General features: G+C 40.3%; 1 protein-coding gene across 2 annotated transcripts in view; it reads left to right on the plus strand.

The window, feature by feature from the left end:
- KCNH1 (potassium voltage-gated channel subfamily H member 1) overlaps nt 1–18,455 on the plus strand; it is a 465,858-nt gene that overhangs the window by 28,217 nt on the left and 419,186 nt on the right. For both annotated transcript variants that reach the window (XM_003273031.4, XM_003273030.4), the window contains exons 3-4: nt 2,724–2,830; nt 15,721–15,849. In XM_003273031.4, coding sequence (XP_003273079.1) covers nt 2,724–2,830; nt 15,721–15,849 — 236 coding nt within the window. The remainder of the gene's footprint in view (nt 1–2,723; nt 2,831–15,720; nt 15,850–18,455) is intronic.

Genomic DNA, 18,455 nt, shown 5'->3' on the forward strand with positions numbered 1-18,455 from the left:
GTGTTGAGCCAAACATGTAGCCTGGATCCTGCCACACATTCCCCTGCTGTGCCCTGGCAAGTTCTTGGCCCACCATAGCCTTTTGGCTCCTTTCAGTCTCTGCTCTCTTGAGTCTTCTGTCTTCAGTGGTGTTTGCATGAAGTGGAATCATTCATGACAAATCAAGAAACAAACTCATCTATGAAGAGTGGAGAAAACTGTCTGACCAAGCATAGTCTTCTGTTTTCAGAAGTTGCATTTTTACTTACTAAGTCAGCCATGTCACTTTACGTTATTTTAAAATAAAATACTTTTCTAAAATAAAATAAATATCTGAGCTCATAAGAAGGAAGTATCAAATGTTTTGAAAATATTTCCACTTTCTTAAATCTTAGATTTTGGGGACTGATAAATGGAAAATTGAAGATTCTTCCCCCTAACTGTTCAAAGGTTTAGAAATTATAGTTCTTACTGCAATAGAATTATCTTATATTCTTTGTGTGCTGTTATCCTCTTAAGTATTTATAGATCTATTTATCTGCATGTACATCTCTATCTGTATTGCACATATATAATCAGAACAATTTGAGAGATGTAGCTTCACTTTTTAGTGTGATTTGAACAGCCTTTCTTCACCTTCCTTATTGGCTATAATCAGACCTTTTAAGGAAATCAGATAAAATAACTTGCTAATTTAGCCAACTTTTCTTTTATGCACAGTTTTTAGCAACTTATTGAATTACCCAAAGGTATCCCTTCTCTATAAATAAACATACCTTTGTGCTAGCTATGTTCCTGATAGCTCGGGAGTCTCTTTTATTTATTTTGTGCATTGCAAGCATTTGCAATCTAAGATCCAGGTAACGGAAACTTACAACTACTGGTAATCTACAGCTTGAAAAAGTGCATAAGACGAGTGAAGACTAGGTGTGATTATGACACTTCATTTATTTGGAAGATTCAACTTTACAGGGATTTCTTTTACCTTGTTAAGGAAATTGCTAGCATATATACCATCAATTCATTTAAATGGAGGTCACTTATCTAGAAAATTAACTCACAAAGAGAAAGAGGAAAAATCCTCTTATTCTCAGGCAGGGCTAAATTAGTCTTGATCCATTCTTCTTTCTAGAGATAATTCAACAAGTTCAGTTTGATCTATTCTTCTTTCTAGAGATAATTCAACAAGCTCAATTTTCTGTTTCCTGGCTTATAGACAAAGAGTACAGCCCCAAAGCAGAGAACTACATGAGTGCATAAGGACAACCACAGATAATCACATTCCTCAGAGGGCTGGGAAGGGACATAACAACTGTGATACAGAATTCACAAAGTCAACAGCTAGGACTCTTTTCTTATTGGGTACCAGAATTGGATGCCTGTAGTATGCCCAAGGCTGTTCCGGTATCAAGCTAAGCATGGTACTTGACTTGGTGGTTCAGTTTTAGATCAGAAATTGCACTTGATAACCTCTGAGGTTCTTTGTAGCTCTGAAATTCTGTGTTTTTGTGATTCAAGTCATAAAAAAAGGTTAGATTATATTTACTTTACAGTAACATTCAGGAACCCATGGCAGTTTGTGCATTACGTAAGACTTGAGGAATGATCATTGCTGCTCTTTCTTGTTATTGCAGTCTGAAGGCCTTGGGTGGGCAGGGGAAATGCTTGCTGGGCCCGTGGGCAGCCTTTGTCAGAGAACTGGACATTCCAGCCCCATTGGAAGATGTTTTTTTCTCCCTCCTCTGGCATTTTGTTAGTCTCCTGTGCCATTATTCATTCTACTTACTTGGAAGTATATCCTGTTCCCAGAGGGACAAACCATGATTTTTAGACCAGATTCAGTGCGGGGCCCAGGAAAATAGACAGTCCTGGCATTTTTCTTGCTTCTGGTGAGAACTAGTATTACTAAGTAGACCTTCTGCTATCCCGAGGTTTTCTCTAATAAATTACATGTACATTTAAATAAATTTTGCTGAGAACTAGAAAAGGAAAAAAATCTATGGTCTAAACTTACTCAGCCATCTTTACCAGGAAGTCGCCCAGAGTTGTATTTCTAAAATGAAATCTGATTATGTTTCTCCTTTGCTTAAAACCCTCCCATGTGCTCCCATTGCTTTCAAGGAAAAGATTAAATTACTTCCCACGGCTTATAATGCCGTGGTCTCCTCCATGATCTTGCCTCTGTTTACTTCTCTATATTATCTGTTGCAAATTTCTCTCTCATTGTCTATATTTCAATCATACTGAAATGAACTATAATCAGGATCTGGAATTAATCTGTCACCTCTGTGCCTTTGCAGTTGCTTGTCTTTTGTTTGGAATGTTTTTCTCCTTCTTTCTCTCAGCCATTTCCCCTCCTTCCTGCCCCTTACACCTAATTTGTCTTTACTTGTGGGAAGCATTCTCTGATCAACCAGGGAGTGCACTGTGCCTATTCTGTGTGTTCTGTAATTCATTATGTGTGCTGCCATTGTGGCAGTGATCACATTGTTCTCTAATCCACTGTTTTCTGATCTACTGTTTTATGGTGTGTATCTCTCATTAGACTGTTAGTTTTTTGGAGGCAATGAAAAAGTCTTATTCACAGTTGAATCAGTAAATTTTGAGTCAATGAATGTTTTCATCGTGTGTGTGTGTGTTCCACAGTACATAGCACAGTGCTGAATATAGAACAGATATTTAACATATGCTTGTAGAATAATGAATACTTGTTAATCTAACTAGAGTTCTTTGGTTGTTTGCAGTTTTATGTATGGGGAGCTGACTGATAAAGACACGATTGAAAAAGTGCGGCAAACATTTGAGAACTATGAGATGAATTCCTTTGAAATTTTGATGTACAAGAAGAACAGTGAGTATTGAGACCATTCTGAACCATACCTTTATGTGTTTGAAATAGTAAAATATCTCCTCTTCCTCTGTTGCTGTCTTGGTTTTTCTTCTCTCCCATCAGCTAAAGGCTGTTACATGAAGCCATTGTGTATGTTGGGATGAATGATATAGATTGATCAGTTACACTGTTTCTCACAGGAACATTTGATGAGGTTCTTGTCACTAACTAATTAAGACTTCTTCATCTATATTGTTGTTGCTAAGAGTTGGTGATTTTTCCTATTGGTTTACATATGGTGAGTTGCTGGCTTAAGGCACTTGTAGACTTTTTAACAAGGGAGGGAGAAGATGGGACAGAAATTCTGTCCAGTTGATCTTTGTATCTATCTTCCACAGCACTTAGCACAAGTAACACAGTGGGTGCCTAATTAAGAGTTTCTAAATAAAAGTTTGTCCCCAGTATTAACAACAATGCATTGTTAATTTGTATTTGTTTTTGGCTACAATTACTTCCACAAAGTATGTTAATGAGGTTTTAGGTCAGTAGCCCTACAGAAGCCATACAGTAGCCATACAGAAGAAAACTTGCTCTTCCCTTAGGAGGTTTCCTATTGGAGATTAGCTGTATTGGAAGTATGGAAAGTGGGGCATATGGGCCTAGCAAGCCTGCATGGGTGTTAAGAGTGGTTTGTTTCTGTTTTCTAAAAACACTAGTTTTGTAAGAAGTCCTGTTCTTCATAGGTAGGATTGACTGGTAGGAAATTGATTCAACTGAACAATTCCAGGGTGGTCCTTATGGCACATGAGGATAACTGTTTAATTTGGTGGCATTCAGGTTTGAGTGATATGTTTTGCCCTGGAAAGTAAAGGGCATGTGTTGTTTTTATCTGGGAGGGGCTAGGATTTTTTGTCAGGTCTGGGGTATTGGAGTAGGTGACTGAGATTACTGTTTGCTTGGTGGTCTGTGCCGATACTGGTATGAGAGATTAGCGCTGGCCATCCACAAGCCCAAGAGGGTTGTTACCAAAGCTTTCACACTGGAGTTGTTGCCTTGCTCCAGTTCACTCCCTCTGCCAGCAGATCTAGTTCCCACCCCACTATTAGCTAGGAGAGGAACGAAGGGAAAGACTGTGAAGGGCTGTATGCCAGTCTTTCCACTATGGGGGAACACGACTCAAAGCAACAGTTCGTACCAGAAACATACCAGCCGTGGCTTTCTTATGGGAAAGACATGGTCTGCACATGTGTCATAAGCTAATGGAATAAGTTAAAAGTTAAAATGTGCCAAAGTTCCATGCCGGCAGCACTAAGGATTCACTTGCCATTGGTTTCAGTGAGCATATGCCCCAGACTGAATTTGAGATGCGAGAGGGCAATCTGTCTTTTCCTAGCTGTCTCTGGGGCTGAAGATCCTGTATTATGAGTATCTTACTCTGCTGAAAGTGATTGATTCTGATATTTGAAGATCTGTACTTTAGGTAGACATGAACTACCCAGGTAAACCAACTAGATCAAATGATGGGCTACCAAAGAATCAGCATTTCTTCCCTCCCTGAAGGTTGTGGTAGGGTTATTGAGAGTCTCCAAAGTGGCATATCAACCTGGGCATCAGGCTCTACTTTATGGGTGATACTAAAGCATTTTCAAGAGTAATTATGGTCATATACAATTTTTACTCTAGCTTTTACCTTTAGAAAATAAGCTTTGTGTGAGGCATGACTGTATTTTAAAATGTGGATTCTCTAAGCTCTGTGAAATAGGCACAGCTGAAAGTTAACTCCTCATCTGAGGTCATGTAGCGCCAGGACTAGTTTCCAGTGTTTGCTCCATGGCCATTCTCAGTTTTATTGTGGGTAAAAGGCAGGGCTACCACATGAGGTCGTGCAGGCTATACCCTGCTTAGGGGGAAGTGGAAACCAGCTTGTGATTTGCTTGTTGAGTCCTCCATGGACCATGGTCTGGAATTGCATCTGTGCTGAGGAAGGAGTTTCTCTTTCTAATTCACACAAAGATGTCTAGTGGGCCAGCAGGGGCTCTGGACAAGGCTAAACTTGTACATACAACATGAACAATGAAACTAAGGAAATAATGCAGATAATGTTGTTTTCTTCCTAGGACCTGCTCACTACCTCCAAATCCCACCCTCTCTTGAGGAATTAAGAAACTTGAACTTATTTGTTAAGCCTGAAAATTATACAGTTGCACTGGATTCTCTCTCTCTCTCTCTCTCTCTCTCTCTCTCTGTGTGTGTGTGTGTGTGTTTCCAATAGGTTTTTATTGACCCACTACCCTATGGCAGATGCAAGTATGAAGAGATAGACATAGTGTCTGCTCTTATAGCATCTGTAGGGGAACGGGCAGCATCCATGGAACAGAGCCATAAGTGCTTTGATGGTGACACCATGTAGGTGGCTCACGACTCCAACATAGGGGGTCAGGGAAGGAAATCTTCCTAACAGGCATAAGTGCCATGCAGAAACTGGAAGGATAGAGGGGAGTTAGACAAAGATAAGGGCCAAGAGTATCCCAGGCTGAATGCATGTGAAGAGTGCTGCAGCAGAGAGAGAGCATTGAGAGTTCAAGAGACACAAACCAATGCTTCTTAAACTTTGACATGCATAAGAACTCACCAGTGAATGGAAATGTGTATTTCTATGCAGAGGGTCTAGCAAAGGATCTGAGGTTCTGCTTCCAGGTGATGCCGATGCTGCTAGTCCACAGATCACACTTGGAGTAGCAAGGACAGAAAGCAGTTGTAGTGAAGACTGACTTCCATGCCAACAGGGTGCGTCTCTTTCAGAGCTCTACCCCTTGCACCCAGCCCAGTGCCTGACACATAGAAAGTGCTCCACCCAAACTCATGGAGTAAATAAATATATAAATACATGAGGGGCCGGGCGCAGTGGCTCATGCCTTTAATCCTGGCACTTTGGGAGGCCGAGGTGGGTGGATCACTTGAGGTCAGGAGTTCGAGACCAGCCTGGCCAACATGGTGAAACCCCCCATCTACTAAAAATACAAAAATTAGCTGGGTGTGGTGGCGGGTGCCTGTAATCCCAGCTACTCGGGAGGGTGAGGCAGGAGAATTGTCGAACTCCCGAGGCAGAGGTTGCATTGAGCTGAGATTGTGCCACTGCTCTTCAGCCTGGGTGAGAGAGATACTCTGTCTCCAAAATGTGTGTGTGTGTGCGTGTGTGTGTGTGTGTGTGTGTGTATAAATATATAAATACATGAGAAGTAATATGAGGTTGGAGAGACTAGGAAGGGCAAGTCACATAGCCAAGTTAAATAGTTTAGAATCTGTCTTAAAAGCGGCAGTGGTGGAGAAGGCGGTGGAGGTGAGGGGCATTGAGGGATTTTAAGCAGGGTAAGTATGTCATCAGATTTCATTTTAGAAAGATGGCTCTAAGCTGAGGGGTGGTGGCTCACGCCTGTAATCCCAGCTACTCGGAGGCTGAGGGAGGAGGATTGTTTGAGTCCAGGAGTTTGAATCTGACCTGGGAAATGTAGCAAAATCCTTCTAAAAAAGAAATGAAAAGAAATATGGCTCCAGCTAGAGCATGGAGTTGGAATAGAGCTTAGTGAGCAGGAGGTAGAGGGGCTGTTAGGAATCCCTCTGACAACAAAATGATAGTGGCCTGGTCAGGGGAAGAGGCATTCAAACTGACAGGTGTTCAGCGGGCTATGGAGGAGACGGAGCGCAGGGCCTTTTTCAGTGGTGTCCAGTGATGGGCTCCTCCCTTAGTTTGGGAGCCCCAGGCAGAGCCCAGGAAGTAGGAAGCCCCACGTTCCAGTCAGGAACTCATCATTTAACCTGAAGTAAAACTTGCTAGTGTCTGGCTGGGAGCTGACATTGAGGAGTGAGGCAGTGAATGTTTGCTGAGTGATTTTGAAAGGAACCTGATATTTACCAAGAAACAAGAGAGAAACAACATGTTGTGATGCAAAGTGAGGGCATCAGAGCCAGGGAGTGAACAGGAGGAGAGGAGTCCACTGGGAACGGAAATGGGGCGGAGGGGAGGAAGGAGGGTTCATGTTTCTTTTCACATCTGTGGAGGTAGAGTTTGCTTCTACTTTCAAACTTTGCTGTTCAATAGAGTAAAACATTCAGCATTTTAAAGCAGTATAGAGTTCTGTGAGGGAAAAGTTCTTGCTGAGATTTTAAAAAGTGAAATATCACTATCTTGAAGCATATTTTTTATCTGATTTTTAAATTAATGCATTTTTACCATGATGAATGCATGCAAAAAATATAAAGAAAAAAAACACCCAACAGACTCAGAGAAGTACTATTATACTATTAACTTTTTGGTGTGTTTCCTTTTTGTTTTTGTCTGTGTACATTTTACATAATGGAGATTTCAACTTGTATACAATTTAAAAATCATATGTTTATTTAGTCTTTATCACAAAAATATCCCCATTATTAAAATTCCTCATAAATATAATTTAGAATTTTATTAATGTTTCCTCTATTATTAGATATTTATGAGGCTCAATTTTCATTATTAAAAACAATGCTGAGGTAAAAATTGTTATACAAATATATTTTGTTGACATTATGAAATATTTCCTAGAAGTTGAGAATTGCTGTGTCAAGGAATGTGAACTAAGGTTTCTGAGACATTTTGCCAAATAGCTTTCCAGAAGAACTGAACCCATTTCCAAGTCCTCATACAGAATGTGAGTGTCTGACTCATTATGCCTCACCAGCGTTGAATAGTATAACTTTTAAATTGTCAAATTGCCCACAATTGTTTTTGTTTAATGAGCTCTTTAATGCTAGTGAGATCGAAGTGTTTTTTTCCTATTTATTATCCATTTAAAATTACCCTTTTAAGTGTTAATTGTTCAGATTCTTTGCCTATATATCCTATTTAATTATAGGGATTTTCCCACTCATTTTTACAAGCTTTTATTACATTGTTTTAGTTCTTTTTTTCCCAGTCTCATTCTCCAGGGTTTGCAAGGACAACTTTGTAGAAAGGATCTTCTATTGATAAGCATTAATATTTGTCCTATCTTTTGGGGAGTTGAGAGTAATTAGCAGAAGGCTTCATGATGTGGTTTGGAATGAGTGTTGGGGATACCATTACATATGTTGAAGGATGGATTATTTGAAAAATTTCTATCTATTGGCCATTTGGAAAACCTGGCATTTCTGGAGTGCTATATATTTCGTATTGTTACTTGCCTAATGTTTAGTATGCTGTATGATTTTCTTTTCTTTCTTTTTTTTTCTTTTTTTTTTCGAGACAGGGTCTGCCTATGTCACCCAAGCTGGAGTGTAGTGGCATGATCTCAGCTCACTGCAACCTCTGCATCCCAGGCTCCAGCCATCCTCCCATCTCAGCCACCTAAGTACTTGGGACTATAGGCATACACCGTCATGCTCAGCTAATTTTTTTTGTATTTTTGTAGAGTTGGGGTTTCACCATGTTGGCCAGGCTGGTCTTCACCTCCTTAGCTCAAGCCATCCACCCATCTCTACCTCCCAGGTTGAGATTACAGGCATGAGCCACCACGCCTGGCCTGATTTTCTTACATCAATGACAGTTGTCATTAATGAAGTCATTCAGTAAATAATCATGTGTTCACTCCTGTGCTACTCAATTTTTCAATTTTTCAAACAAGAAAATCAAGAAGTATTAACCCTGAATAAAAGCAGTCAGTACATCCTCTGGACAACACTCCCTAGAGTGTGACTCCACAATTTGTGGTGTGGCTGGCGGCTTGGAATCTGGGAGCTCTGGATCAGCTTCCCAGTCAGAGAAGCCCGGGGAAAGGCATCTGACAGCATTTCTGCTGAGCCAGCAAGGAGAAGCTGCTGGCCAAGTACATATTGATTACCTACTGTAGGCTCAGCACTATGCCAGACCCGGTGGGTCACAGAGATATAGATGTAAGAAACTGACTCTGCCTTTGAGGAGGTTACAGTCTAGTTGTGGAGACAAATCTAATAGGCAAAGCAATCATATTTTGCTTATTTGCTAAATGGGTTATCTTTTATTTATTCAGTGATAGGAGCTGCTTATATGTAATGAATATTGATCATAAATCATAGACATATTGAAAAACATTTTTCTCTATTTAAACATTTTTTCTTTTAACTTTTAAACTTTTTTTTTAAACCATTTAGAAGTGAACAAGTTTTATGTCCGTGTTTTCCTTTATGGTTCTGAGTTTTATATAATGCTTAGGAAGTTCTTCTCCTTACCTGAATAATAAAAATACGCTTCCGTTTTTCCTTTTGGTAACTTTATAGTTGTGTTAAAATATTTTGAATATTAAACCATTTGGAATTTATTTTTATATATTATGTGAAGCAATAATCTAACTTATTTTCCACATTGCTTATTCAGCTGTCCCATTACTATTTATTAAATAATCCAGTTTTTCCTTTCTGATTTGAAATGCCCTTTTCTTTATATGCTAAGTTCTCACACATATGTGGGTTTGTTTCTGTCTTCTTCTCTAGCAACCCTCTAGTAATTTATTAGCTATGTGAGTTTGATTAGGATACTTGCCCACTTGGGTTCCCCACATTTGAAATGGGAATAATAGTAGCTATTCTACATTATAGAGTCATTGTGAGAAGTAAACCACGATGTTTCAGGGTCTGACCCCATTGTAAGTACTCAATGAATGATATTATTTTTATTGTTTTTCTTTTAAGGCCTGTGCCAGTGACTCTTAATTACTGTAGTAGGCAGTCGCTGTTATTATTTTTCTTTCTAATAATTTCAAAGATTTATTGGCCATGCTTGCACCTTAATTTTTCTGTTTGAATTGAATTTTAATTCATCGAGTTAGAGGAAAAACAAATACAAAAACAGCTGAGACTGATTGAAATTACATTAGATATATATATTAGAGGGAGAGGTTTGACATCTTATAAAATGGAATCTTATCTACAAACAATTCAACTCTCTCCATTTATTTAGGTCCTGTTTTATACTCATCAATGCAATTTTAATTATGTTGAGGGTTAAGTGTTGGTTTTTCTAGTTTTGCTCTTGTTATATTTGAGACTGGCCCTCTTCCCTCAAAATAGGCAGAGGCAGTTTCAGAGTTTTGTTAAACACTTTGAAATACTTCCTGTTTTTAAGTCATTCAAACAGCCATGTGAAATGATGTTGGGCATTTCCGTTTTACAGGTGAGAAATTTAAAAGGAAGGAAGAAAGGAAAGTGATAGTTTTGGGGCCAGGTGCAGTGGCTCACACCTGTAATCACAGCACTTTGGGAGGCGGAGGCGGGCAGATCACCTGAGGTCAGGAGTTCAAGACCAGTTTGGCCAACATGGCAAAACTCCATCTCTACTAAAAATACAAAAATTAGCCGGGTGTGGTGGTGGGAACCTATAATCCCAGCTACTCAGGAGGCTGAGGCAGGAGAATCACTTGAGCCTGGGAGGCAGAAGTTGCAGTGAGCCGAGATTGAGCCACTGCACCCCAGCCTAGGCAATAGAGTGAGACTCCATCTAAGAAAGAAAGAAAGAAAAGAAAGAAAGAAAGAAGGAAAGAAAGAAAGAAAGAAGAAAGAAAGAAAGAAAGAAAGAGATAGTTTTAAACACCTATGTATCAGACATATGGGTATTTTGACTTTAAGTAACTCTGTTACCCCATTTTACAAATGAAGAGGCTGATGGTGAGAGAAGTTAAACTGATGAGGCCAAGGCTCCCAATAACTCAAGATAAAGGGCTCAAACTCAGGGCTTGGGACTAAGTGTCAGATGTTCTAATGGCTAGTGGCCATTATATCCCTCTGGTGCTGTCTCATCCTCTCTGTACTTGTCATTCATCTCCATAAAGTTGACCCCGGACCAATTGTTCTATTTCCTGGGGCAGGCTACCATCCTCAAGTCTAGTTTCTGGACATATTAGAGGTCAACCCTTCCCAAAAGCCAATCACAGTGGCTTGGTCTGTTCCACTGCTGTCGAATATGGTCTGGATGCCCAGATGCCTGATTACAGAGAGTACTTGGGAGGAAGTCCAGGGTAGAAAGGAGATTGATGGAGGCCAAAAATTCTCTCATACATCTGAGCCCTGCTGTTTTGTTATCTGGCTGCCAAGGCTGAGGAACCTCAAAGCCAGGTTAGGTTGTCAGGTTCATTACTACATGACCTAAGGGAGCTACATAAGGGATGAAAATCAGAGTGATCTAAAAAGGCTGACCTGGAACTGCCCTCCCATTGGACATCCTCATCCTGGAAAGAGCCTCCCTCCCAGCAGCAGCAGCCTCTGCCATCAGTAGGGTTATCAAGTGCTATGTTGTTCCTGGGTGTGTACATAGATCTTTCTTTAATAAAGGATTTAACATTGACCCTTTGTCCTTTTTGCAGTAGGACATCAAATGCTTACTTTTCTCAGTTTTTCCATGTAGGCACTTGCGTAAGGAGGCAGAAATTTAACTTCTTCCTGATTTTCTGTGTATGTATATGAATATTTGCATTTATTGCCTCTCTAGCATCTTGATGGAATGGATCCTGCTGCAGAATTTGGGTTCTAGGAGAGACCCCTGTAGGCTACTTGCCCCGAGTTCTGTCTGCAGGAAAGTCAATGTCTGAATGGGGCCAAAGGATTCCTGAATATCCTTGGAGGGTAGAAGGGAAACTGGCTTGGATGGGGCTTCAGGTTCCAGATGGTTCACATTCACTTGAAGCAACTGTTTCATATATTGAATCTTTAAGTTATATTTCATTAAATAAAAATCGTTTGCTCTTAAGTGGGAAAGGTTGAAATACTAGTCTGTACCACCTAGGAGGGACTTATGTTCTCTTCTGAAAGAATTCCAGAAATGAAAATTCAAGCCCATTCTACTCGCTTTCCTAGACTGTTTGGGTAGTGATAGTTTGGGACTGAAAACACTGGATGTAGGATTTATTTTTTTAAATTTAGCACTCCTAGAGCATCTAACGCACCAAGGCTGTTGTGCAACTCCATGACAGCACTCCCTGGAGTGGAGTGATGCAATGGCTTCACATGACCCTGTGCATAATACTACACTGAATGCCAGGAAGTAGGGGTGCCTGGTGGTAAGACAGAGAAAGTAGATCAGTTCTCTTGCCCTTGGAGTGTATTATGATCTATTTAAAGAAACAGTCGTTAGCTGTTAAGCTTTAAGGCAGCCAGTACATAACACTTAACTTCCCTGTCCATGATCAGAACCAATTGAGAGAGATAAAGGAATCAGGCCAATATAGCAGGGGTCCCCAGCTCCCAGGCCACAGACTGCTACCAGTCCATGGCCTGTTAGGAACTGGGCCACATAGCAGGAGGTAAGCGGCAGCTGAGCAAGCATTACCACCTGAGCTCCGCCTTCTGTCAGATCAGCAGTGGCATTAGATTCTCATAGAAGCACGAACCCTATTGTGAACTGTGTATGCAAGGTTGCCTGCTCCTTATGAGAATCTAATGGCCTGATGATCTGAGATGGAACAGTTTAATCCTGAAATCATCCCCCCACCCTAGTCCATGGAAAAATTGTCTTCCATGAAACCAGTCCCTGGTGCCAAAAAGGTTGGGGACTGCTGCAATAGAGGATAAGTTATTACTTTTATGACTAATAAAGCTGATCCTAGGGAATATAGTTTATACCTGTGGGCAAGTGAGTTTCTAAAAGTGAACCCTAGAATCAGACAGAGTTACCTGCAAGTCACAGGTAGTACTGGAGAACTGCAGGCTTCTCCTCCTACCAGCCATCCTTCCTGCCTTTTGCCTTTCCCCCTTTATAGGGTAGGGGAGCAAAGCAGAGAAGGGGCCAAGCTACACATATCCAGCTCTTGTCTCCCAGATTACCAACCAACCCAGGGAAAGTTACACTGAAAGATATTCTTCCACAGAGAAACACCAGATCAGGAAAAAGGAGGTCCTTTCCCTCAAAAAGCCCCTGTATTTAGCTCAAAATGAACTCTAAGGCAGTATTTCTTGATTGTATGAATTTTTGTTACAAGATATATATTTAGATACTGCAAAGGAATGGTCAGAGTAGTATGTGTTTAATCAGGGAACATGGCCAGGTGCAGTGGCTCACACCTGTAATCCCAGCACTTTGGGAGGCTGAGGCAGGAGAATCACCTGAGGTCAGGAGTTCGAGACCAGCCTGGCCAACATAGTGAAACACCACCTCTACCAAAAATACAAAAATTAGCCAGGTGTGGTGGCATGCAACTGTAGTCCCAGCTACCCAGGAGGCTGAGACAGGGGAATCGCTTGAATCCAGGACGTGGAGGTTGCAGTGAGCTGAGATTGTGCGGCCTGGGTGACAGAGAGACACACTTTAAACAAATGGACCTGTTAAGAGGGGGGAGTTCATTCATGATAAGCTTGAACTGTGGACAAATGAAAAAGACCTCCCAGTATGATTAATAAAATGGTTTTCATGATCTTGGAGATGTGGCTTAGTGTCATCCACCCCTGTAGTCATAAATGAAACATGAAGAATGAGCAAGTTCCCAGGCATCAGGCCCAGCCGGTGCAGTGCAGTGATGGGCTGCAGGACTGCAGCTGGGAGGGGAGGGTTCTGGAGATTCTAGGAGTAGACATCATGAGTGGGTTCCTGTCATCTGATTTATTACTAATTGGTCAAATTAGTAATACATTTGTCAAATTAGTAATAAATCAGATGACAAGAACCCACTCACGATGTACTCCAGCCTGGGCAACAGAGAGACACAGTTTAAACAAATTCACCTGTTAAGTGGGGAGTAATTAGCAGTATTTTCTGGTTTATCATCTGAAAAAATGCTTAAATTTTTTTTAGAGCCCCCCCAAAATGGTTTTTTTGATTTGTGTGTTTTTCCCTTAACAGATAGGGTACAATTGAGAGCTGTGAGGATATAAGCGTAATTGCTATGACACTTCACTTTGAGTTTTCTGTTGCTTAATTGAAAATGGTTTAAAGTCCTGCAGATTCTGAGGAAAAGACTGGGAGGAATAGTAATATATACTTCCAAAAACAGTGAACAATTCAAAGGTCATATTCTTGACTTTGAAATGCTATTTATGATTTTTATATGGTAGAATTTTCTTTCAAAACACTTCTTAAGGTGACATTATAATCTGTTGGTATTTGCAGAACACGTAGAAAGTGGCAGCTGAAAATTATGCAAAGAGAATGGAAAGAAGGTTAAAATTAACTATAGAGGAATATATAGATAATCAAGATTTAAGGCGAACACATTTCCATTGTATCTACTTGCTGCCTGTTTGTACATTTCAGGGTTATCACTACTGACACGTGAGTAGGTGGTATAGCCAAATCTGTAAAGTAGCTGTTGTCAAGCTAGATTGGATAACTAAGCCTAATGTTAATTAGAGATGTCTGTCTGTCCCTGGTATATAGTACAGAGTTTGATGTGATTGTGGATAGAGAAAGCCAGGTGACCTTGAGGATCTATTTTCATCTCCAAGATTCAGTGAGTTGTCTGCTCTCTATCTCACAAAATAATATATGTAAAATGCTGAGCACAGTGCCGGCTACATAGGAAACTATTACTTAGCATGGGGAAATAGCTACTTTATTTTGATTTGCAAATGGTTATAAAATAGTTTGCTAAGTATTATTCCAGTTATGCAAAATTCAACAAATAGTTATTCAGTTCTTCTAGATGCTGTTGTAGGAACCGGAATATAAGAACTAGGAAGAAAAGAACATAGGATTGCTTTGTGTCTCTTTTAATTTCGTATCATAGAATAAATTGGTGCTTCTTGCTGTGATATCTTCTCTATGGCTAGAAAATGTTTATTTATTTTCCTTATTATTTTTGGGAAGCCAGCAAGTGACTGTACAGATATTTGACTGTTGATACCTGAGTGAGTACCCTCTCTGAGAAGCCAGTCAGAATAGCCCTGCCTACCTCCTTCCATGGATGAAGACAGTGCTTAGGAAGAACTTGTTTATCCTCCACTCTAGCTCAGGAACAAGGGTTGATATTGAAACACATTCATTGAGTCTCCTATGGCACTAATGTGATCGAAGCCCAAACTTGCTTGGAATCCTCCTTTTCTGGAGAGCTTTGTATGGGGGAATCATTGTGGTGTTCCTTTCCTTCTTCAATGTCTTGTCATTTACCATTGTACTGGATTTTTTAGATTTTTATTTTAAGGAGAGGGATGTAGAAATATAATTTCTGGGCTGGACACAGTGGCTCATGCCTGTAATCCCAGCACTGTGGGAGGCCAAGGTGGGCAGATCACTGGAGATTGAGAGTTCGAGAGCACCCTGGCCGCCTCTACTAAAAATACAAAAATTACCTGGGCATGGTGGTGGGTGCCTGTAATCCCAGCTACCTCGGGAGGCTGAGGCGAGAGAATCACTTGAACCCAGGAGGCAGAGGTTGCAGTGAGCCGAGATTGCACCATTGTACTCCAGCCTGGGAGTCTAAAAAAAAAAAAAGAAATATGGTTTCTGGCCCACGTGTGATTGGTCATGTGAGTCAAATTGGTGGATTCCTAAACTGGATTTTGACCCTGGGATCCTTTAGCAATGGATGAGGTTTGAAATTTGAGTTGGCATGGTCTGCTGGCCATGGTTGGCAGGGCCTGTCTTGGCCCCTACTCTTTACTGTCCATTATGTGGTCTAAGGTAAGTCTCTAGGTCTTTGTACCTAAGTTTCTTCCATAAGATCAGGTGGGGTTTTCAACCTATTTCCTAACTGTTTTACACTTTAAGAGATCTGCGCTTAGAAACTTAGTTGAACGGGAGAAACCCCTCACTGAATAGTCACTGTGAAAGTTTTTATTCCAGCAAGAAAAAAAATTTATGGTGTGATAACCCAGCACTTGAAGGAATAAGACTATTTAAAAAATGAATTAATATTTGTACCTATTCATTCCCAAGTCTTTGCTTCCATAGCCCTTCAAATGAGAATGCAAATTACTGACCAACCTTTTGATATTCCTTTCAGGGACACCTGTGTGGTTCTTTGTGAAAATTGCTCCAATTCGAAATGAACAGGATAAAGTGGTTTTATTTCTTTGCACTTTCAGTGACATAACAGCTTTCAAACAGCCAATTGAGGATGACTCATGTAAAGGTTTGTAATTCTGACTTGTACAAATACATTTATGCCTTTTTTGTCTTTATTGTGGCTCTCGTTACAGAGCATTTAAGGTTGTCAAGGCAATCACTTTAGAAACCTCAAGATTCTAACTTTAATTTGTATGGAGCAAAGCACTGTGTTATTCTGGAGTGTATCGGGGTAAGAGAAGGAGAGAAAAAAACACTTTGTTTAGGAAAGCATTTGAATCAATTTCGTACCTTTAATAATTAACCCTTTCTGATATTAGTTAGGCAGAAGAAGATAGTTTGGCAACTAGTATCATCAGAATCTTTTCAAGTTTTCACATAACAAATGTCAGTCATACCAATGAGATGGTCTATGGCTACATTCATCTGCTTTATATATAAACTTTCTTAGATTTGACTGAATTCTAGCACTTCAAGATTGTTAAAGCAGACTTTAGCACGTCTTTGCATCTGTGGTTGATTAAGTCTGTGACTGGTTAATTCATTTGGAACATGACATTAATGAAGCCAGGGTCCTGAGTAACATTTCTATATGGGTCATTGAAACAGTTGTGTGATCACAGATTTTAGCACTCACCTCAGCCATATCATATGCATGTATTGTTTGCATAACATGGGGGACCCAGGAAAGGAGATGGCTCAGGATTTCTGGAACAACTGTATCCCCTAAGAGGTCCAGCTCATCAGGATATAAAAAAGATGGCATGTTAGTCCCAGAGGTTTGGGATTAGGGGGTGACATAGCACCTCTTTCACATGCCTCGTTCATAGATTACACTCAAGATAACCAAGAGGCTAGGAGCTTTTTCATGTTGCAGTGCTACCTGGCTCTGTGGTTGATTTTTCAGCTCTGCTGGAGACCTCCACTCCTTGTGGTTTTCTGAGATGTAGCAAAGAGATGAGAGTGGAGTCCAGGGGAGAGTTAAACTGAGACATGTTATTTTTGATGTGACAAAATTTTTGTTGTTAAGAAATAAAAAGCATTATGTAGATGCTCTCTCAAGGGCTGTGTCCTCTGAGGGTATTTAAAATCCTGGCACATTTAGACACTCACATTTATGGAGTTCAGAGCATGGTACTGCTAATACCAGCACACCCTATTTTTTAAAACTGTCTGATAGCTCAATAAATCAATTTCAGCCTGCCTTTTGGTTTTAAGACTGCAGCAGATGCAAAGTCTCTCAACCAGTGTTTCAGCCACCTGAAGTCTCCCTTTTCTTACAGTTCATGATTGCCCGATTTCTAGTTTCTAATTTGAAGATTTCTCAGTGCAGTAGCTATTTCGTAGCAGTGGGTTCACTCATGGTTAAGTACCATCTTGTTACCATATAGAAAGGCCAGTTGCTTTTTTAATCTAATAAACTCATAAGTAATATTTTGAAGGCAATTGAATATTTTGACACTTATTTTTGGAATTTTTCTCTTAAAAACTTAAGATCTGTGATTTGGTTGAATCAAAATGTTTTGTTTTTATTACCACTGGAACATTCGTAGGTGATGTGCTGGTATTATTTAGTAGGAAAAGCATACCTAACAGAATGCTCCGTACCTGGCATGTAGGTGCCTGCATTTGATGCTCATGAAACCTGAAGAGGGATAAATCAGAGTGATGTAGTGAGACTTACTTAGGTTTATTTTCCAGGAATAAAATGCTCCACTTCATTTAACCTGCCTCAGTGATGCATTTCTTTGCTGATAAGAGTTTTGGTACACACACATACATACTTACAGACACTCATGAGGACATACACACACATTTACTCTGTTTCTTCTTGGCTGAGGGGACCAGATATTGTTTTTGTCAGTGAAATAAATAGGAGTAACTTGTGGCTTGATTCATAAAAATTTGACACACACACACACACACACACGTTAGTCCTTGATGTAGGAATCCCACTAGTAGACCACGCTTAATGCTCCTGAAAGACATGGCTTTATAAGTCTATCCATTTCAAATGCCATGGCAGATATGTTCAGACCTCCCCACTTGCCATGTCATCACGCCCCTGGCCCACTGTGGTTTGGTGGTTGGCTTAGGACAAGTCAAACTTTATATTAGTGTGTTTATGATGGAAGCACATGATAATTCTCTAGGCCTTGTTATTTTAAGTCTATAAGCTGCAGTTTTGGCTACAGGGATCAAATCTAGAGCCTAGAAACTATGCTGCCATGTGGCTGGATTGTTCTCCTGGCTTGACATTTCTTCTTGGATGTACTCTCAGCAGCTTGTTTCCAGGAGACCAGCTGGGTTTTCAGTACAGCACCTCAGTCACCATTAAGAGTCTTGCTGACTTAGGCTTGTTTAGAATTCACTTTGGAGATGGAATGGAAATGTGGATAATCTAAAATCCCAGAAAATTCCCAGATAATTGTGCTTTGACATTGTCCCATGGGATGTTTTCCCACCACCATATTAGCCTTTTAAATCAGTTGTGTTCAAATTGTCTTTAAAATTACTTTGTTTTCTCAGATCATGTAGTACCTAATTTGGGGACTTGGGGCTGGGGTGGGTGCATCCTGATAGTGATGCAAGAAGCCAGTTTGTGCCCCTAGTTTTCCCACAAATCACCCACAAAGGGTCCAACACATGGGATAATTGACAGTAGCCTATTTC

The sequence above is a fragment of the Nomascus leucogenys genome, chromosome 5 (genome assembly GCF_006542625.1).
Source record: "Nomascus leucogenys isolate Asia chromosome 5, Asia_NLE_v1, whole genome shotgun sequence".
Lineage (NCBI taxonomy): Eukaryota > Metazoa > Chordata > Mammalia > Primates > Hylobatidae > Nomascus > Nomascus leucogenys.